The sequence below is a fragment of the Linepithema humile genome, chromosome 8, assembly GCF_040581485.1.
Source record: "Linepithema humile isolate Giens D197 chromosome 8, Lhum_UNIL_v1.0, whole genome shotgun sequence".
NCBI lineage: Eukaryota > Metazoa > Arthropoda > Insecta > Hymenoptera > Formicidae > Linepithema > Linepithema humile.
In genome coordinates, this window is record NC_090135.1 from 3,308,269 (window position 1) to 3,331,325 (window position 23,057).

General features: G+C 31.4%; 2 protein-coding genes, 1 long non-coding RNA gene and 1 other non-coding gene across 5 annotated transcripts; 2 read left to right on the forward strand and 2 right to left on the reverse strand.

Annotated features, from left to right (window-relative positions):
- The first annotated feature begins 479 nt into the window (after window positions 1-479).
- Window positions 480-2,425, forward strand: LOC137001424 (putative nuclease HARBI1). 2 transcript variants are annotated; one of them, XM_067360237.1, is made up of 3 exons: window positions 480-1,185; window positions 1,297-1,645; window positions 1,724-2,425. In XM_067360237.1, the coding sequence occupies exons 1-3, from the start codon at window positions 1,004-1,006 to the stop codon at window positions 2,423-2,425; spliced, it is 1,233 nt and encodes a 410-aa protein (XP_067216338.1). In that variant the 5' UTR covers window positions 480-1,003. The 2 variants fall into 2 exon arrangements, with proteins under 2 accessions (XP_067216338.1, XP_067216337.1); XM_067360236.1 differs by having other exon boundaries at window positions 499-791; window positions 896-1,645.
- Window positions 2,426-2,489: 64 nt separating this feature from the next.
- On the reverse strand, window positions 2,490-5,122 carry LOC137001425 (uncharacterized). Its single transcript, XM_067360238.1, has 7 exons — window positions 4,973-5,122; window positions 4,699-4,802; window positions 4,049-4,216; window positions 3,783-3,969; window positions 3,395-3,660; window positions 3,232-3,288; window positions 2,490-2,951 (listed from the first exon to the last, which is right to left on the reverse strand). Exons 4-7 carry the CDS (start codon window positions 3,815-3,817, stop codon window positions 2,743-2,745), a joined length of 567 nt encoding a protein of 188 aa, XP_067216339.1. The 5' UTR covers window positions 3,818-3,969; window positions 4,049-4,216; window positions 4,699-4,802; window positions 4,973-5,122; the 3' UTR covers window positions 2,490-2,742.
- An 11,696-nt stretch (window positions 5,123-16,818) lies between these two features.
- Window positions 16,819-16,923, forward strand: LOC137001801 (U6atac minor spliceosomal RNA). Its single transcript, XR_010891671.1, has one exon. It is a non-coding gene; the product is annotated as a U6atac minor spliceosomal RNA (small nuclear RNA).
- A 1,709-nt stretch (window positions 16,924-18,632) lies between these two features.
- LOC137001535 (uncharacterized) lies at window positions 18,633-21,241 on the reverse strand. Its single transcript, XR_010891516.1, has 3 exons — window positions 20,250-21,241; window positions 19,945-20,187; window positions 18,633-19,843 (listed from the first exon to the last, which is right to left on the reverse strand). It is a non-coding gene; the product is annotated as an uncharacterized lncRNA (long non-coding RNA).
- Between the last annotated feature and the right edge of the window lie 1,816 nt (window positions 21,242-23,057).

Sequence of the window (23,057 nt, forward strand, 5' to 3'; positions counted from 1 at the left end):
TAAGATAACCTAGCAAACAATTTTATTTTACTTACATTGAGTTTGATACGTATTGAACTGATACAGACACGTTTCACTCTGTGCACACGATGTAGGTTATGTCACATGCCAATATTACATTCATTTTGCGATTTGTGTCCGTAATACTGTTAACAGTATTAGGAACAATAAAGTGAACGTGTTACTGGCATTAATAATTACATTATAAAAATTAATAATTTATTCAATATTTGGTTTTTTTTGTTTAATTTTAACATTATATTATTTAAAAAATGCGTTAAGGAAGACTTAAGGTGTAAGAGTGCCATTACATGGAGCGCAACTGGCGTAAAGCGTAATTTGCGTATTTAGTAATTTTATATAGCGTTCTAGTAATTTAATAAAAATTACGCCACGGTTACGCTAATCTGAAGGACGGCATTTACATGGAGCGTATTGAGCGCAACGCGTAACTAATTCAACCAATTGTAGATCAGGGTTTCCGCTGTACAATCTAACGGAAATGTTAAATCGATTTGCGATTGGTTTTCGTAACCTACCCATCTCGAAAAGTGACGAAAAATACGCGTCATGTAAAACCCATGCTTTGTGTTCGCGTATGACGTGCGCATATTTTGATGATAAATATTTTATACATGAAAAACTGAGAAATTTAATTGGATGTTTAAAACAGTCCATGGCACGTGTGTCACTGCATTTTCCGTTCAAATCATTTAATATTTTTACCATTAAATGCTATTAATAAAAGAGGGATAAGAAAATATATATGTAATCTAAATAATAAATGAAAGGTAAGAAGAATATATATACGTAATACAATTAAGTGCTCGCAGTACTTGCTGTAGCATCGAGCAGATCCACATTTATATTACAGTCGCTTCTTCACACTGCTCAGGTTTTACAAGTGGACAAGAACAACAGAAACCGCTTCTACCTGCGCTCATGCTGATTCATCTTACGGCACAAATACACAGAAAACTGGAATTGACATCAACAAATTATAATGGATGAAAACACCATAATGGATCCTAACATAATATTAATAATTATATGGAAAAAATGGCAAAAGTGGAAGAAGATGAAGCAAACACTTCAACAGCGGAAAGTTGAGAAACGACATATATTCAAACTGTTTCTAATATGGAAACTGATGATGCATCAAGAGGAAAAAGTTCATCATAAAATGTGGGTGCGTCCGATATTTAGAGAAAGACAAAGATTATTGCAAGGTGCCAGTAATAATCTGGTCAGAGAAATGGAGTTTGGAGATCACGAAATGTTTTTTAATTATTGTAGAATGTCCGTAGACATGTTCGATCAGTTGTTGAATGTTATTGGGCCACTCATTGAAAAACAGTTTGTCATTCGAGATCCAATATGCCCCCGTACCCGGCTTCTAGTATGCTTACGTTATTTAGCATCTGGGGACAGTATGACTTCAATAGCTTATTCTTTTCGGATTGGAATAACCACTGTCTCAAAAATTATTACTGAAACATGCGAGGAATTGTGGAATACTCTCCACAAGTCAGTTTTCCCTGAAATAAAGAAAGAGAATTGGCTGAGAATCGCCAATGATTTTGCGACGAAGTGGCATTTTCCGCATTGCATAGGTGCGATAGATGGAAAGCACGTAATAATACAGGTAAGTCGATGTTTAAATAATGTACTTAGTATTTATATTTACTTAAAGAAATGAAAATGGTCATTTTCTATATTTCAGTCACCTCCTCACAGTGGCTCAACTTTTTATAATTACAAAGGAAGTCATAGTATTAATTTATTAGCGGTTTGTGACGCCAATTACTGTTTCACATTGGTTGATATTGGTGGAGAAGGCAGACAGAGCGACGGCGGGATCTTCACGCATTCAAACTTTGGTCAGCGATTTCAACAAAATCAAATGAATTTGCCACAACCGAGACTAATTGAATCTTCTGGGCCAGCATTACCATTTATATTAGTAGCGGATGAAGCATTCGCTTTGACTCATTACATGATGAGGCCGTATCCACGAAGCGGACGTCTAAATTGTCAAAGAAAAGTCTTTAATTACCGTCTCAGTCGAGCACGAAGAATGATTGAAAGCGTGTTTGGCATTTTAGCAGCGAAATGGCGAATTTATCGTCGACCGATAATCGCATCTGTCTCTATCGCAGTCAAAATTGTTCAAGCGACTGTATGCTTGCATAATTTCGTGATTCAGAATGAAAATAAATTGCCACTCTCCGAAAGGCGTTATAGTCGTATTCTCAGTGAAGTGGAATTAAGGACAAGCGGTGCATTGCAAGAAATAAACAATGCTAATAGAACAAATACTCATACCCGTCTTGCTTCCAGAATTCGAGACGACTTTGCTACATATTTCGAAAACAACGGGGCAGTACCCTGGCAATGGGAAAAAGTTCTGCTCAATGATTTTTAAAATGGTAATATATATATATATATATATATTATATGTATATTTATATATAATAAAGATAAACATATTTTGTGTTTTATTTTGTGTTTTATTTTTATAAGATATTTTCAAATTTTTAAATCTCTTTTCACTATAATTATAAGTATAATAAATTTTTTAATAATTATAAATATAATAAATTTTTTTACTTAAATATTTTACTTAAATTTATAATTTTAATATAATTTTAAATATTTTACTTAAATTTAATTAAGACGCACATAATATCGGAGAATCGTAAAATCGGGAGCGAAATTTCCGTCATCGCATCACGTACTACGCTACGTTGTAAGCTGCTTACGATGCAATTTTTCTTCTTCTTCGGCGAGCAACGTCAGAAATTGTATTTCTAAGCGACTTCTGTCGCGATACGACAACCTTCGCATGCCTTCTCCCAACCGTGCTAGAAATCCATCTAGCGGATCAACAATGTGTGCTGGTTCTTTTAAGGCTTCTATTATAGCAGTTTGTAATACATCGGTCTTTTGCTCTGAAACATAATGTAAGACTTTTAATACATCAATCATGTTATATGCTTGCGTGAACACAATATAAACATACATACATGTTTATTGATTAAAATTTTATTAAGGTATATTGAAATTTTAATATTTAAATAAAATTATTATTATTATTATTAATCTTAGTAAATGAACTATTTCATTTTCAACTCAAATTTTTATTGTAATAATTTATTTTTAAAATATTCCAATTACATTTTATAATATATTTACTTTGTTAAAATTTACTTTTCTTAAAATTTGACTTACTTTTGGGTGCGGACATTTGTCGGGGTACATCCGCATAGTCAGCACTTTGCAACAATCCTGAAAACAAGATAGTAATATATTATTGTAGCGATAAATATTTCAATACGTGTACAGTTATTATCGTCAAAAGACACGGGAGAAAAACATAATAACTAATACTAACTTCTTGAATTTGTGGCCGCTATTCGCGAAGTCATATTGATGACTGTTGGAGAGACGCTTCTGAACGTTGACGGCCGCGGAGAAACGAGAGTTGGTGTGGGCGTTCGTGGAGGATCAGAAGTAGGACTCAGTGCTGGTGGAGAGGCATGAATGGTAGTCGGCGTCCGAGGAGAAATATCAAACCTCACATTATCATAATTCTCGTATTGGTCGAGTGTTCCATATTCTTCACTTTCAGCAACATCATTTGGCAATGAACTCACAGTCCTGGAATAAATAAATAAATAAATAAATAAATAAATATATGTATATATATAGCATCCTATGTGAGCGCATCGAACATGAAAAGTTGTCTTGTACATCTATTTTGAAGAGCTTAAAGAACTTACTGTCGTGTCTCAAGCAAGTCGTTCAAAAATGTCATGATGTCATAAAATCTAAACTTAGGTTTCTTTGATGCACTAGTTTTGGCTGCCGATCCACTGGGAATGTAGCCTTTAACCTTTTTGCGAGCTTTTATGTAATTATCTCTCAAATATTTCCAACGAGCTTTAGCCTCCTCTGGATTAAAAGCCCCTAAAAATTTAATTTCATAATTAATTTATAATGTATAAAATATTTGCATATTTGTATTCACAAAAGATATAGATAGTACCTCCTAGAGTATTTGAAACTTCTGTCCACAACGCATTTTTACGTAAATTGGTTCTTTCATTAGGAGGTATACGATGGTCGTAGAGACCCTTCCTTGCCTTCACTGCTCCAATCAAGAGTTCATCCAAAGTGTCTGTACATACAGGATCTTCCGCAGTCTTTGTATTGCCTTAGATCATTAAACAAATGGATATATTTAATTATTATAATACAATAAAATATGCGCGAAGAATAAAAGAATGCAGTAAACATACGTATTGTCACAACATTATTTTCATCTATATAAATGCGATCTTTGTCCTCCACATAATGTTTGAAGCATTCATACTCGAAAAAATTAGTGGTAAAACTGAACAGCCACCCACAATACCCACATTTGTGCTGAAAGGATTCAAGCGTGCAATGCAAACATTAAGATGTTCATGCTGCTTTAAAATTTTCAAAAATTCATGCATTTAAAACAAGATAAATATTAGATATTTGAGAAAGAGAAAACAAAGATTTCAAATGCAAAAAATGCAAGTAGCAAGAGTAAGACCTATTTATAACAAACTGCAACCTTAAAATTTTGTATCGACATGCTGTGAGCAGTGACAGATATAAAAAAGCTAAAAAGCTATTATATAAAAAATTAAATATTTGTTAACTTACCCTGATTTGATTATTCATCTTTATAACACACGCAGTTGGGGGCTTCTCAAAACCGAGGGCACTGTTCCTTGGAATGAGTGTCCTTTGTCTCCACAGTGGATTTTCTGGTAGAACAAATAAAAAGGTATTTTCCTTAAAAAGGCACAGTGATGAGAACAAAAGATGAGAGGCCAGCAACGGCCGGATCGTGATGAATCTCATCAAAAACGTGACGAAGTGTTAATAGACACCCGTTTACTCGATTCTTTGTTAATAAGCAAATAAATAAGCAGACCTTTGATAGGATACTTCCTCCAGATAATAAAATAGCTCAGAAGTAAGCACAATAAGACCAATTTGAGAGCACTCGTGCACACGTGCATATTAATGAATACAAGATGGCGAACTGAAACGTCAATACGCACATATCTGCGTTTCTTACGCCAGAAATTGGATTCGACGTAACGGTCATAGCGTAAAAAGCATAAAGTTACTAGACGGAAGCTTGGGACGATGTGATTGGTCGGCGCAAATTTACATGAGTTACGCTTTACGCCAGTTACGCTCCATGTAATGGCACCCTAAAGATCGCCAGTAATCAATCATTTTTGCAGGTACTTTTTACTTACTTTCTTAATAAGAATGGACGCAATCCGGAAAAAAAATGTGTTCCTCAAACTTTAAAATTTTTTTTAAAACTAGTATTTAGTTTTACTTTTTATTTATTTATTATAACAATAATTATATTTGTTAAAGATTTTTTTTTAATTTTTTAAAATAATATACCATATAGTTTTCATATTTAAAAAATTGTTTAAATATTGATTGACAGTATTAGGGACACTGTCAGTAATTGGGTCTTTTACCCTTTCTTTTACTATCTGCCAAGACAAAATATAAGATACTTATAGTGATACGAGATACTGTGAACAATATAAATAATATTTTAGTAAGTAATTATAGAATTGAAAAAATAAGAGAAATATAATTCTTAAATAAAATAAATTAATAAGATTAATAATTAATAAGATTTACATAAGTAGTTATTATTAGTTTTAATGCAGATTAAATAAGACATTAAAAATATATTATAACCTATATATACATATTATTTTTCAAGAAAAGTATAATAATATATAAAATTGATTTTCAGTAAAAACTTCTTTTATAATAAAAAATGGATAATAAGGAAAATGTTAAAATTTTATTAATGTTATATCAACAACATCCTTGTTTACATGTTACAAAAAGTGTTGATTATCATAATCGTATAAAACGAGATCAAGCTTTACAGATAATCTGTAATCAGTACAAAGAATTAAATGGACAACTACTAACAACTAAAATTGCAAAAAAAGAAATTAATAATTTAAGATCACAATATCTGGACCATCTAAATGAAATAAAACATTCGAAATCAAGCGGTGCATCACTTGATGATATCTATAAAACCAACTTGATGGTTGTTTGAAGATATGAGTTTTCTATAACATAGATCAGAAAATCATCGTAAAGAATCGTAACTCGATTACAACGCTAACTATATTCAGCCAAGTATAAATATTATTGTTCGAGGACTCGGACCAAGATTTTGGATCGAGTTCTAGCATCGTGGACACAAGGCTTAAGAGTGTTGTCAGCATGCTTGCTACACTTCTGCACTTTAAGACCGAGAAAAATTTATTTTATAAAGAATAGTATTATTTTTGATATACATTATTTCTATTCGTCTTCACAACACGTTACATATACATTTTAGAACCGACATTAATTATATCAATATGATTAATATTATCAAAGCTGCGAGCTGACAGGTCTGATGAGCGCCGCCATATTGAAATATTGGAAAAGGACAGATATCTTATTAGAAAAAGAAAGAAAAAAAAAAGGACGCTCTTATGCGGGAATCGACATTTCGCGGGCTGTAGAAAAGGACAACCATGTCGCATTTTGATGCTTCTAGTTGACAAAGGACAAACTTATATATTAGAGAAGGATGACGAACAGACGACGACGACCAAGCTTACATAGATTTCGGCATATTTCGACTTTGGCAAACTTTGGCAATTAATATATTTTTTTAGAAAGCATGTACAAAAAAAAGTAAAGATACTTTTATTATGTAAATCGCATGTGCTCTATCGATTAAGCCTGTTATAAATTCGATCGGTCCACGCATTATTGAGATATGAAAATCTCGACTCCTATCAGCTCATGTGCTCGCGTAAAGATACACGGTCGGTCTTGCGCTGCGCGTGAACTTGGCGCGAAACACTACCGTGTCTCTTGATGGTTGACATCAAAATTATTTTCACGTCACAGTGTGGGCAGAGAATTAAGAAAATCTTCAGATCTTATTTTACGTATATAGAAAATATACATAATAAATAAGAAACATTATAATAAGCACAAACTCGACAAGAAATCTTGTAACACACAAAATATTAAAATTGACTGGAAATTATAAAAATATTGTTGAAATTTAGGATACATAGAATCCAAAATTAGTTTCAACATTTATAATTTCCAGTTCATTTTAATTTTTTCGCAATACTTCGCTTGGTGTAACACAAACAAATGTTTGGTTACTACCAGATAAATGTTTTACATAAAATATATTAATATAATTAAAAATGTAATACGCAAACTTTCGTTATAATATATATAATTATTAATATTGACTGGAAATGATAAATATTGTTACAACTAATTTTTTAGTATATAAATATTAAATAGCACAAAGTTTAGTATTTTATACTAAATTAGTTTTAACAATATTTATCATTTCCAATTTTATTCTGTGTATTGCAAGATTTCTTGTCGAGTTTGTGCATAATTTTTTTTTTTTTTTATGAATAAATAAAATTCAATAATATATTTAAAATATGATCTGAACATTCTCTTACACTTAATTCTCTACCTACATTATAATGTGGATAATTTATTTTGTCAACCATAGCGTTAACTACAAAAGGCGATTTATGCTATATGTTGAAACTAATTTAGGATACTCAGAACAGAAATATTAAACTTTGAGCTATTTAATTTTATTTATTTTAGACAAATCATACACTAAAGTCTCGAAACATGTACTTTTTTCACAAAAATGTATGGTAAAATTGAAATTTATACAATCATATCAATTATTATTATGCCTTATGTGACAATTGTTTGGAAATTTTAGTGTATGATTTGTCTAAAATAAATAAAATTAAATAGCTCAAAGTTTAATATTTCTGTTCTGAGTATCCTAAATTAGTTTCAACAATATTTTATTTTATAATTTACAGTCAATTTTAATAACAAAAATATATAGCATAAATCGCCTTCTGTAGTTAATGCTATGGTTGACAACAAAATTATTTATTTTCACGTCACAGTGTGGGCAGAGAATTAAGAAAATGTTCAATCATATTTTAGGTATATTATTGAAATGAAAATTTTATTTATCCATAGAAAATATTTATCCATAGTAAATAAGAAACATTATAATAAACAAACTCGACAAGAAATCTTGTAATACACAAAATAACTGGAAATTATCAAGAGACACGGTAGTGTCTCGCGCCAAGTTCACGCGCAGCGCAAGACCGACCGTGTATCTTTACGCGAGCACATGAGCTGATAGGAGTCGAGATTTTCATATCTCAATAATGCGTGGACCGATCGAATTTATAATAGGCTCAATCGATAGAGCACATGCGATATACATGATAAAAGTATCTTTACTTTTTTTGTACATGCTTTCTAAAAAAATATATTAATTGCCAAAGTTTGCCAAAGTCGAAATATGCCGAAATCTATGTAAGTCTTGGTCGTCGTCGTCGTCGTCGTCGTCGTCGTCGTCGTCGTCGTCGTCGTCGTCGTCGTCGTCGTCTGTTCGTCATCCTTCTCTAATATATCTAATATATAAGTTTGTCCTTTGTCAACTAGAAGCATCAAAATGCGACATGGTTATCCTTTTCTACAGCCCGTGAAATGTCGATTCCCGCATAAGAGCGTCTTTTTTCTTTCCTTTCTTTTTCTAAAAGACGTCTGTCCTTTTCCAACATGGCGGCGCTCAGACCTGTCAGCTCGCAGCTTTGATGATACTAATCACATTGATATAATTAATATCGGTCGTAAAATGTATACATAACGTGTTGTGGAGACGAATAGAGATAGTGTATATCATCAATAATAGTATTCTTCATAAAAAAAATTTTTTTCGATCTTAAAGTGCAGAAGTGTACACTCTCAGTATTCTGTAGTTAGTTAATTAGTGGACAGAAAGTATACTTTGTGCAGATGGTGGAATCTGCAAGTTTCTGACGTTAGGTGCGCTGATGGCGCTGAGAAGCCGCGCGGCGCGCACTTACATTTGTTTGACATTTACATAACCTTTCAGTTCAGAAAGTGTTAAAATAAAAAAATAATTATAGTGAATTCGGTCTAACAAATTTGGCCATTTGCACTATGCATACTTAAGAGTACTTATCCAGAGCAGTGTAGTGCGAGTGACTAAATTTGTTAGAAATTCGTATTAAGTGAAATAAGTATATAAGTGTATATATATATATATATATATATATATATATATATATATATATGTATATATACACTTATATACTTATTTCACTTAATACGAATTTCTAACAAATTTAGTCACTCGCACTACACTGCTCTGGATAAGTACTCTTAAGTATGCATAGTGCAAATGGCCAAATTTGTTAGACCGAATTCACTATAATTATTTTTTTATTTTAACACTTTCTGAACTGAAAGGTTATGTAAATGTCAAACAAATGTAAGTGCGCGCCGCGCGGCTTCTCAGCGCCATCAGCGCATATATATATATATATATATGTGTTGATTTTATACAGATCGAGGTGTGATTTTATTTCTTTAATTGGGTTTTCATTGATCAACGAGATTGTCCTTTTATGGTAAGAAGCAAAAAATTATAATTTTTATTTTGCTTTATATGTTATATAATATTTTTACTAAAAAAAAGAAATGATATCTCACAAAAAAACCTTTTTTTTTAAAAAAGGTAAAAAAAGGGCGCCAAGTACACGCCTTGTTATATTAAAAAAAAGTTTTCCTCATAAAAAAACCTTTCCAAAAAATTGTTTTTTTTTTAAAAAGTTTTCCTCATAAAAAACCTTTTCAAAGAACTGTACTTTCAAAAATATATTATATTAAAAAAAAGTTTTTCTCACAAAAAACCTTTCCAAAAAAAGTTGTATATATCATAAAAAACTTTTCAAAAAGATTGTATTTCCAAAAATATATTATAAAAAAATCTTTTTAAAAAAATTATATATATTTATTATAAAAAACCTTTCCAAAAAAATTGTACTTTTAAAAAAAGTTGTATATATTAAATAAAAATTTGCTACATATTCTGTCTATAAAAGAGGTGATATCAGAAAATGACGCCAAGTTTAAATAAAGAACCTTTCAAAAAAAGTTGCATGTATATCTAATTATTTATTTAAAAATGATATTTATGTTTATATCTAGTTAATTCTTTTTAAGTATACTTTTTAAAATAATTGCATTTGTATCTAGTTATTTTTTTTATATCTGTATCTAGTTAAATAAAAAAATTTTTCAAATTTAATCAAAATAAAAAAATATTACAAAATTTCGCAAAAAACTTGGCGCTGCTATAAAATAGCCTTAAAATATTATTATACATCTTAAAATATTATAGAGCAATGAAGGCTATTTTATAGCAGCGCCAAGTTTTTTGCGAAATTTTGTAATATTTTTTTATTTTGATTAAATTTGAAAAATTTTTTTATTTAACTAGATACAGATATAAAAAAAATAACTAGATACAAATGCAATTATTTTAAAAAGTATACTTAAAAAGAATTAACTAGATATAAACATAAATATCATTTTTAAATAAATAATTAGATATACATGCAACTTTTTTTGAAAGGTTCTTTATTTAAACTTGGCGTCATTTTCTGATATCACCTCTTTTATAGACAGAATATGTAGCAAATTTTTATTTAATATATACAACTTTTTTTAAAAGTACAATTTTTTTGGAAAGGTTTTTTATAATAAATATATATAATTTTTTTAAAAAGATTTTTTTATAATATATTTTTGGAAATACAATCTTTTTGAAAAGTTTTTTATGATATATACAACTTTTTTTGGAAAGGTTTTTTGTGAGAAAAACTTTTTTTTAATATAATATATTTTTGAAAGTACAGTTCTTTGAAAAGGTTTTTTATGAGGAAAACTTTTTAAAAAAAAAACAATTTTTTGGAAAGGTTTTTTTATGAGGAAAACTTTTTTTTAATATAACAAGGCGTGTACTTGGCGCCCTTTTTTTACCTTTTAATTATTGACCGGAAATGATAAATATTGTTAGAACTAATTTAGTATACATAGAACAGAAATATATTAAACTTTGATATTTAATTTTATTTATTTAAACAAATCATACACTAAAGTCTCAAATCATGTACTTTTTTGACAGAATGTATGGTAAAATTAAAACAATCATACCATTTATCACTATGCCTTATGTGACAATTGTTTAGAGACTTTACTGTATATGATTTGTCTAAATGTCTAAATAAATAAAATTAAATAGCTCAAAGTTTAATATTTCTGTTCTATATATATTAAATTAGTTCTAACAATATTTATCATTTCCAGTCAATTTCATTTTGTGTATTGCAAGATTTCTTGTCGAGTTTGTGTGTACAATTTTTTTTCTATGGATAAATAAAATTCAATAATATATCTAAAATATAATCTGAATATTCTCTTACATACACTTAATTCTCTACCCACACTATGATGTGAATAATTTTGTTGTCAACCATAGCATTAACTACAGAAGACAATTTATACTATATTTTTTAAAATATAATTAATAATTAATGCAATTACGTCACTGTGAGTCTCTGTAAATATAAAAAACTGTATCGTAATCTGCCATAAACCATAAATAAAATTCAAATTAAATTAGAAGATATAAATATTTGATTTTTCTCTGTAATTTGACTGCACACCTACACTTTTATATATGCAAATGTTTCTCTTCATTATTTATTACTATGTAATATTATTTTTTGATAATATTGAGAGGAGCATTAATCTATCGAATATTGAAGCAGATTACAACTCTTTGATTTGTATAATTAGTTAACAGTGTAATTAGCTGAACGTCAAATATTGCTTCTGAGGGATTAATATACACGCGGCAACGTGTATTAGTACATTATACTTTTTATTGATTTTTTTATACATACAAATAATAATTTTATCCATATTTATCCTAGTATTTAAAAGTAATTATACAAATAAGATATTAGATGAGTTAACAAAAGCCTAAGTAATAATAAAATACATTTGTGCGATGTTATATCGCGCGTTTACCATCTATCGAAGACAAGTAATTATGAATGTTGTGGCTATGATTTGATGTGAAAGGGAAGGGATCTTAATATTTGCGCAATGCTCTACGTACATCAATAATGCTTTACATTTTCGATTTCAGACTTTTCGGATCAAACGCATCATGATTCGATGTTAATCAAGAGACACGGTAGTGTCTCGCGCCAAGTTCACGCGCAGCGCAAGACCGACCGTGTATCTTTACGCGAGCACATGAGCTGATAGGAGTCGAGATTTTCATATCTCAATAATGCGTGGACCGATCGAATTTATAATAGGCTTAATCGATAGAGCACATGCGATTTACATAATAAAAGTATCTTTACTTTTTTTGTACATGCTTTCTAAAAAAATATATTAATTGCCAAAGTTTGCCAAAGTCGAAATATGCCGAAATCTATGTAAGCTTGGTCGTCGTCGTCTGTTCGTCATCCTTCTCTAATATATAAGTTTGTCCTTTGTCAACTAGAAGCATCAAAATGCGACATGGTTGTCCTTTTCTACAGCCCGCGAAATGTCGATTCCCGCATAAGAGCGTCTTTTTTCTTTCCTTTCTTTTTCTAAAAGATGTCTGTCCTTTTCCAACATGGCGGCGCTCAGACCTGTCAGCTCGCAGCTTTGATGATACTAATCACATTGATATAATTAATATCGGTCGTAAAATGTATATGTAACGTGTTGTGGAGACAAATAGAGATAGTGTATATCAAAATAATAGTATTCTTTATAAAAAAAATTTTTCTTGTCTTGAAGTGCAGAAGTGTAGCAACACACATGCTGACAACACTCTTAAAGGGAACGTTCACAAGTATCCCCTCACGATTTGATTCTCCTTAAAATATGTTATAAAACATACAATTTGAGAAGCACGTATTTTTTTATAGCGGCCCTAACTCAAATTTAAGGGGTGAAACACTCTTTTAAAAAAAAAACGAGTTTTTTCTTTGTGTGTAACTATCGCCAAAACCGTAAGAGATATAAAAAAATGTTTCAAGTAAAAGTTGTATGGCTTGTAATGGGCTTTATAACTGTGTAGTTGGATTTTCAAAAAATGTAATTTTTTTAGTTTACCCCCACTCTTTGGTATTATTTTTTTGAATTTTAAAATTTTTGTAATGACAAAAGTTGTAGCATTTTTTACGCTGAATTCAACCATATATGATTTTATTATGTTCCGAAATCGCATCTTTCAAAAATGAGTCATCAGTATCACACTATATGCGTCGCGCTGCATGATGCATTGTTTATACCGCACTTGTGTTGTGCATAGTCGCAAAATAAATATAAAAATGACATGTTATTATATATTTGAGAAATAAAAGTTAACTAAAATTGTTGCTAAAGCATCCCTTCCACATTACACTCTTATAGATAATCGCTGCATTTTGTGCGCAGCGCGTTGTTATATGCAAGTTAGCTATCAGCGCATATTACACTTTGAAGTTTTGCTTGCAGTAACCACGGGAAAATAATTTATGAAACAAAAACAGTGAATGAATCAATCTATTCAACATATATCTACCCTGACTTTACCTTCTTGGCCCGACTTGACTGAGAATGAAATAAAATATAAAATTCTGTACAGTTTACTCTTTTTCAATAATTTTAATATACTGCGATTCTACATACTATTACATTCCACTAAATTACTACGATTTTTTTAAACTATGGTATATAAAATGTATATTATAAGTATAATTATAATATATATAAATAAGCTTATATATACACTCACCCGAAAAAAAAGCGGTACACTGAAAATGTGGGAAAAATTCATCAAATTTCAACTGACGATAACTTCGTAAATAATAAAGATAGAAAGTTCTATAAAATATGGAAATGAAGCTAAAAATCTCTACTTTAAGAATCAATTTATTTCAAAGTTGCAAAATAAATTTATTGAAAATGGCGGATGACAAAGCGCGAGCATGCAAAATTGAAAAATAATGGTTCGAGTTTGCGACGGTGCACGGTATAAACAAAAAATTGTAGCTTATTGGGATCAAAAGCGTACGAAAGTACAGAGTCTCCTCTTTAAAATGCTTTTTTATGCATCTCGATACGATGATTTTTCGCTGAGAGATTCGCATTTGAAGTAAGAATCTGCCTTTTTCTTCAAATGCGAATCTCTCGGCGAAAAATCATCGTATCGAGATGCATAAAAAAGCATTTTAAAGAGGAGACTCTGTACTTTCGTACGCTTTTGATCCCAATAAGCTACAATTTTTTGTTTATACCGTGCACCGTCGCAAACTCGAACCATTATTTTTCAATTTTGCATGCTCGCGCTTTGTCATCCGCCATTTTCAATAAATTTATTTTGCAACTTTGAAATAAATTGATTCTTAAAGTAGAGATTTTTAGCTTCATTTCCATATTTTATAGAACTTTCTATCTTTATTATTTACGAAGTTATCGTCAGTTGAAATTTGATGAATTTTTCCCACATTTTCAGTGTACCGCTTTTTTTTCGGGTGAGTGTATATAAAAGCTTATTTATTGTATCAATATATTATAATTATACTTATAATATACATTTTATATTTCAAGATTTTATATACCATAGTTTAAAAAAATCGTAGTAATTTAATAGAATGTAATAGTATATAGAATATATCGCAGTATATTAAAATTATTGAAAAAGAGTAAACTGTACAGAATTTTATATTTCAATTCATTGTCAGTCAAGTCGGGCCAAGAGGGTAGAGTCAGGGTGGATATATGTTGAATAGATTCATTCACTGTTTTCGTTTCATAAATTATTTTCCCGTGGTCACTGCAAGCAAAATTTCAAAGTGTAATATGCGCTGATAGCTAACTTGCATATAACAACGCGCTGCGCACGAAATGCAGCGATTATCTATAAGAGTGTAATGTGGAAGGGATGCTTTAGCAACAATTTTAGTTAACTTTTCTTTCTCAAATATATAATAACATGTCATTTTTATATTTATTTTGCGACTATGCACAACACAAGTGCGGTATAAACGGTCATGCAGCGCGACGCATATAATGTGATACTGATGACTCATTTTTGAAAGATGTGATTTCGAAACATAATAAAATCATATATGGTTGAATTCAGCGTAAAAAATGCTACAACTTTTGTCATTACAAAAATTTTGAAATTTGAAAAAATAATAACAAGGGGTGGGGGTAAATTAAAAAAATTTTATTTTTTGAAAATTTAACTACACAGTTATAAAGCCCATTACAAGCCATACAACTTCTATTTGAAATATTTTTTTATCTCCTACGGTTTTGGCGATAGTTACACACAAAAAAAAACCATTTTTTTTTTTAAAGGAGTGTTTCATCCCTTAAATTTGAGTTAGGGCCGCTATAAAAAAATACGTGTCTACTCAAATTGTATGTTTTACAACATATTTCAAAGAGAATCAAATCGGAGGAGGGGACACTTGTGAACGTTCCCTTGTTAGTATTCTGTAGTTAGTGGACAGAAAGTGTACTTTGTGTATATTGGTGGAATCGGCAGGTATGTAATGTTTATAGAGAAGAAATGTCTAACAATTGGATTGAAGCTGACGATACGCTAAAAAAAAGACAATGGCCTAGAGGTGCTAAAGATGTTTTTGTCATTCTTACAGAAATTTGATCAAAAGTAATCTGTTTTTATATATGAAAAAACGCAATAACTTAAAAATACAGATGGTTTTTTATACCCTTTTTATGATCACTAATAATTTTCTTATAAAACATGTTGTAAAATATAAAAAAAAATTATTAGGTTTGTATAAATTAAGATTTCTATAATCGAAAAGAGGATCGTCGTATTGAAAATATGACGGGAGTGATGGTGATATTATTACCATTATTTTTACTAAAAAAAAAGAATCATATTTATTGAAATTATTTTTACTAAAAAAAAGAAATAATATCTCACAAAAAAACCTTTTTTTTAAACAAAGGTAAAAAAAAGGCGCCAAGTACACGCCTTGTTATATTAAAAAAAAGTTTTCCTCATAAAAAATCTTTTCAAAGAACTGTACTTTCAAAAATATATTATATTAAAAAAAAGTTTTTCTCACAAAAAACCTTTCCAAAAAAAGTTGTATATATTATAAAAAACTTTCCAAAAAGATTGTATTTCCAAAAATATATTATAAAAAAATTTTTTTTTTTAAATTATATATATTTATTATAAAAACCTTTCCAAAAAATTGTACTTTTAAAAAAAGTTGTATATACCAAATAAAAATTCGCTACATATTCTGCCTATAAAAGAGGTGATATCAGAAAATGACGCCAAGTTTAAATAAAGAACCTTTCAAAAAAAGTTGCATGTATATCTAGTTATTTATTTAAAAATGATATTTATGTTTATATCTAGTTAATTCTTCTTAAGTATACTTTTTAAAATAATTGCATCTGTATCTAGTTATTTTTTTTATATCTGTATCTAGTTAAATAAAAAAATTTTTCAAATTTAATTAAAATAAAAAAATATTACAAAATTTCGCAAAAAACTTGGCGCTGCTATAAAATAGCCTTAAAATATTATTATACATCTTAAAATATTATAGAGCAATGAAAGCTATTTTATAGCAGCGCCAAGTTTTTTGCGAAATTTTGTAATATTTTTTTATTTTAATTAAATTTGAAAAATTTTTTTTATTTAATTAGATACAGATATAAAAAAAAATAACTAGATACAGATGCAATTATTTTAAAAAGTATACTTAAGAAGAATTAACTAGATATAAACATAAAGTGTTGTATGAAAGGAGAGATGTTTAGCACTCCCCTAGACAAGGACGGACACATATGTACTGGTAAGGCACGGTCGTCTTTGACGACTCTTACCAACACATTTTTAATATGAGGAAGCGGGCCCGGATGAGGGCTATCGCAAACTGGGGAATCCAGTTGAGCGACCCTGATATTCCGGGCCGCAGGACCATCGAGGCCATCCGGCCCTGCCTACCAGAATGGGTGGGTAGGGCCCACGGCGGGCTTTCCTTTCGTGCGACGCAGGTGCTCTCGGGGCACGGATGCTTCGGAGAGTACCTGTGTCGAATCGGGAGGGAACGTACAACACGGTGTCACCACTGTGCGGCCGACCGGGACTCGGCGCAACACACCTTGGAGGACTGTCCAGCATGGGCAGAGGAGCGCCGAGTCCTGGTCGCAGTGGTGGGGGGGGACCTCTCCCTTCCGGCAATAGTCAAGGCTATGCTGGAGGGGGAGGAGAAATGGAGGGCGGTCTCCTCCTTCTGCGAGCAAGTAATGTCGCAGAAAGAGGAGGCTGAGAGAGAAAGAAGGGGAGAGCTACCAGCTCAACCCTCTAATGGAGGAGATGGGGGCAGAGCGCTAAGAAGAAGACGCCCTGCAGCCCATATGAGAAGGTTCTAGGGGGAGGGGGATTGGATCCTCCTCGCTGCACCACACGCCCCACTAGACAAGAAAGACACCTGGGGGGGGGGTGAGAAGGGTGCATCGAGCTCGACAAAATTCCCCCCCACCACCCCTCCCCACTACGAAGGAGTGGTCCGGGGGGGGAGGGGGGAGAGGGGTCGGATGGAATTATCCGCGATCTCCTCTCCTCTTCTCCTCTCTCCGAAACAGGAAAACAGGGGGGGTTGGCGCCTTGACGGGGGTCAAGGTGCCAATCCCCACCCCCCCAACAACACCGGGAGGGGTGTAGGGAGGCAGAGGTGACCCTGCTTCCTTACAAAAGCAAGGAAATAAAGCCCGTTAATCGGGCAGCCCGGATGGTATCTTCCGGGCGGGAAAGTGCTGCAATAAAGCGGCAGGCCGGGGGAGTCTTCAGGACGTAATGCTCATGGCGGTTCCCTGGACTCCCCCACCTAGGCCAGTGAGGGTCACCGGTGGAGTTTTAGTGGGTATGCCTGGGAAAAACCTTTTTCCCCAGGAGACTCCCACATAACCCGTGGTCTTCCCCCGAGGACCACGGGTATCCATAAAGGATTTCTCCACCTAAAAAAAAAAAAAAAAATAAGATATAAACATAAATATCATTTTTAAATAAATAACTAGATATACATGCAACTTTTTTTGAAAGGTTTTTTATTTAAACTTGGCGTCATTTTCTGATATCACCTCTTTTATAGGCATATGTAGCAAATTTTTATTTGGTATATACAACTTTTTTTAAAAGTACAATTTTTTGGAAAGGTTTTTTATAATAAATATATATAATTTTTTTAAAAAAATTTTTTTATAATATATTTTTGGAAATACAATCTTTTTGGAAAGTTTTTTATAATATATACAACTTTTTTTGGAAAGGTTTTTTGTGAGAAAAACTTTTTTTTAATATAATATATTTTTGAAAGTACAGTTCTTTGAAAAGATTTTTTATAAGGAAAACTTTTTTTAAAAAAACAATTTTCTGGAAAGGTTTTTTTATGAGGAAAACTTTTTTTTAATATAACAAGGCGTGTACTTGGCGCCCTTTTTTTACCTTTTTTTAAATACATATATCGTGACTATTGATACAAAATTTTAAATTATAATTGATTAATTGATTTATTGTATCAGCTATTGTCAATATTTGAACTTTAATCTTTCACACATGTCAAACGCTTGAAAACAACAAACTGTTAAAAATAGTTCTGAGTCATGATGCACGAATATCCGAACGTGATTCACACACAGCCCGAAGTCTTAAATTAGTAAGTAAGACATTATTGACGCCTGATGTACACACACGAAATCAATAATGCCTTAATACACGAAGTTGAACCAAGTTTCGACAATACAAGGAGCATTGTATTCATGCAGGGTGGTAATCGTGATTTCGTATAGATGTAGGATAATTTCCTGTCAAAAAACAAGTCAAAATTTTACATTGGTTTGTGTGTTAATACCTAAATAAACTACATATAATTGTTCTAATTATATTTGGAACGTTTTAACCATAATTCAGAGGTTTTTTGTATTCTCTAGTAATATGCTCTGCATAGAAGAAGCAAAACTACAAGCTCAGGAAATACAGAGTGATCCACGAGTGGTGGAGCACCAATTCTGCCCTCACTTCCACGAGGGAAAATTGTAGGATGTAATTTCGTGTTCTTTACTGCGCTGTTCTGCTGGAATTCGTTTCGACAAGATTTCTGTGACTACAATTCAAATGCTCCTTCGAAATTTTGTTAATAGTATAGTTTTGTATTGTTAATAGTATACAAAAAACCAACTTGAAAGAAGCAGAACGAGAGCAATTATAATACTAAGCTTATTTGATCGAAGTCCTATATTAGCGAGCTTTGGATCAGTTGTAGAAATATTGTTATGTGCCGATGCATATGATTGCACGGTTTTATCTTATAAATAAAAAAAAATCAAAAGATATACCTTTACATCGTAATATGTTCATTTTTCACAGACCTAAGTTTGTGAAAAAAGATTAATAAAAGAAAAACTAAAAGAATCGCAGCGTAGAATGCAAAAAATCTTTTTGTTATTAAAAAAAAATACAAAGTAATGAGTTTTGATTCAATTTTGGACCCTCCTCAATCTGATAAGATTGCAATCGATAAGGTTTCAATAGCATGCTTTAGTCGTGCTATTTGTTCGCATTAATGCCACGCATGAAAACTATCTCAACTCAGGAAATTTAAATTTAAAATGTAATACGCAGTTCAATTGTAATAATTGTTTGTGACGGATATTCCGCATTTTTTTCTTCTTCCGCCCCTACCACGATTCCAAAAATTGTTGCTGTTTCCACGGCTTCCACGGCTTTCACGTTGGCCCGCTCTTTTCCATCTTCTGACTGTAACAAAAAAAATGGTTTAAAATAATTGTTTATTATTTAATTGTTGATAAATTTGCTACTAAAAAGTAGGATATGTAACTTTTAGTTGCTATACTTACGTTGTGCTGCAACCTGATGCTGTTTGTGCTCTTTTTGTGGCAGTAGCGGCTGCGATGGCAGTGGCGGCTGCGATGGCAGTGGCGGCTGCGAAGGCAGTGGAGGCTGCGACGGCAGTGGCGGCTGCCAAGGCAGTGGAGGCTGCGACGGCAGTGGCGGCTGCGAAGGCAGTGGCCACTGCAAAGGCAGTGGAGGCTGCGACGGCAGTGGCAATATTTCTGATGGCAGTTTTTCTTCCTGCATGACTAAAAAAGATATTAATAATTTAATAAAAAAACATTTTAATTATCAGTTAATTTTTACTTACTTTTCGTACCACGTGTTCTTAATTATTATCGAGACACGGTAGTGTCTCGCGCCAAGTTGACCGTACTGCACACGTCATAGAATAAAATGGCCAGATATAACACCGAGCAGTGATGCGATATTTCCCACAGCGGTCCCGGCTCCGCTGCCTCACACAACCTTACAGAAGCGCTACGTCACGTATCCGTGTGAGCTCGGCCGTTCAACCAATGGAAGAGAGCGAACGCTCCCTTCCACCGAGCCGACACAACAGACGATAAATGCATGCTACTTGCATGTTAAAAGCAAGCGTTTCTGATTCAGAAAAGAAATTTTGAGGCGAGTGGCTGGAATATTAGAGATCACCTGTTCGAAACCTGCTTCGTGCAACTTTTTTTTCTTTTTTCCACATTTGTTTCTAACATAGTAAATTATTAGATAATATTTTTTTGCCCAAAAAAATAATATTTTCTATTTATTATTAATATTCGCATATATTAAACTAACAATTTTAGAAATAATACAGATCTGCTATTGTTAATAGAAAAATGAAGTTATTTTACAATGTTGCAACAAAGTGCTAATTTAACATATGCGAATATTTTTAATAAAGATAAAATAATTTTTTTTAGCCAAAAACATTATCTAATAATTTACTTAAAATAAATATCGAAAAAGGAAAAAAAGTTACAAAATCACAGTTTTCAAACACGAGATTTTTAATATTCTTGCCATTCGCCTTACTCGTTTAGCCATGCTTGTTATTTTACATTTATCAACATAAAAGATTACACGCCTGCAAAGCTTTTAATTATTTATTTTAAACTACTGCATATTAGCAAGAGTTACTGCAGTAACTACATATACATGTACTGTGGAGATTAGTGGAGGAACACAGTAGCATATTAAAACTGCAGTCAAATAGATGTAGATTGGTAATTTTATTAATACTATTAATAAGTAGTGGTCTTCCGCACCACCTTTGAGGTTCCACTTATGGCGCGTTCGATTTTTTTTTAAGTGGATCGTCGCCTGGAGCCCTATTGTACCACTTTTTTTACACCTGTTATTTACAGGTTAAAATAATTTGCAGTAGTTGACACTGTATTTTTGTATCTATATACTTACTGTACTTTGTATACTCACTGTACTTGTACTTTTGCGCGTTGCGCGTATATTGGCGAGTTGGGAAAATTACTTACTTTATAATTTTTTATAAATACAAAATATATTTTGTATTTATTATGCCTGCAATGCTATCAAGAGTAATGAGAAATACAAGGTGTCCCATTTTAAACAATCCACTCAAATATCTCAGAAACATCGAGTTAAATAATAAAATTTTTTAAATAAAAGTTGTAGGATTTGGAGAGGGAAAAAATATAGGGATATTTGTTTGACCTTGGATGGAAGCGCTTCTGAGATTTGAAGGTCATTTTTATTTTTTTAAATGGAACCACTTTAATTTTTTTATATAAATCGATTTCTCATAATATTTGTCGTAAAAAGTTATAAAACTAGGATGGCCAAAAATTGAATGGTTTACAAGATATTTTATACTTTAATTTGACATAATTTTACATAAACTATAAAATATCTCGTTAAATATTCATTTTTCAATTATCTTACTTCAACACTTTTATGCACAAAATAATGAGAGGAATCAATTGGTATAAAAAAAACACATAGTTGTCTTTAAGAAAAAATCTAGCAGAGCTATATTTAAGCTATATTTAGCAGATATGATATAATATACTTTCTTCTTAAATATATATACTTTTTTCTTAAAGTCAACTATGTATTTTTTTACACCAATTGATTCCTCTCATTATTTTGTGCATAAAAGTGTTGAAGTAAGATAATTGAAAAATGAATATTTAACGAGATATTTTATAATTTATGTAAAATTATGTCAAATTAAAGTATAAAATATCTTGTAAACCATTCAATTTTTGGCCATCCTAGTTTTATAACTTTTTACGACAAATATTATGAGAAATCGATTTATATAAAAAAATTAAAGTGGTTCCATTTAAAAAAATAAAAATGACCTTCAAATCTCAGAAGCGCTTCCATCCAAGGTCAAACAAATATCCCTATATTTTTCCCTCTCCAAATCCTACAACTTTTATTTAAAAAATTTTATTATTTAACTCGGTGTTTCTGAGATATTTGAGTGGATTGTTTAAAATGGGACACCTTGTATTTCTCATTACTCTTGATAGCATTGCAGGCATAATAAATACAAAATATATTTTGTATTTATAAAAAATTATAAAGTAAGTAATTTTCCCAACTCGCCAATATACGCGCAACGCGCAAAAGTACAAGTACAGTGAGTATACAAAGTACAGTAAGTATATAGATACAAAAATACAGTGTCAACTACTGCAAATTATTTTAACCTGTAAATAACAGGTGTAAAAAAAGTGGTACAATAGGGCTCCAGGCGACGATCCACTTAAAAAAATCGAACGCGCCATAAGTGGAACCTCAAAGGTGGTGCGGAAGACCACTACTTATTAATAGTATTAATAAAATTACCAATCTACATCTATTTGACTGCAGTTTTAATATGCTACTGTGTTCCTCCACTAATCTCCACAGTACATGTATATGTAGTTACTGCAGTAACTCTTGCTAATATGCAGTAGTTTAAAATAAATAATTAAAAGCTTTGCAGGCGTGTAATCTTTTATGTTGATAAATGTAAAATAACAAGCATGGCTAAACGAGTAAGGCGAATGGCAAGAATATTAAAAATCTCGTGTTTGAAAACTGTGATTTTGTAACTTTTTTTCCTTTTTCGATATTTATTTTAAGTAAATTA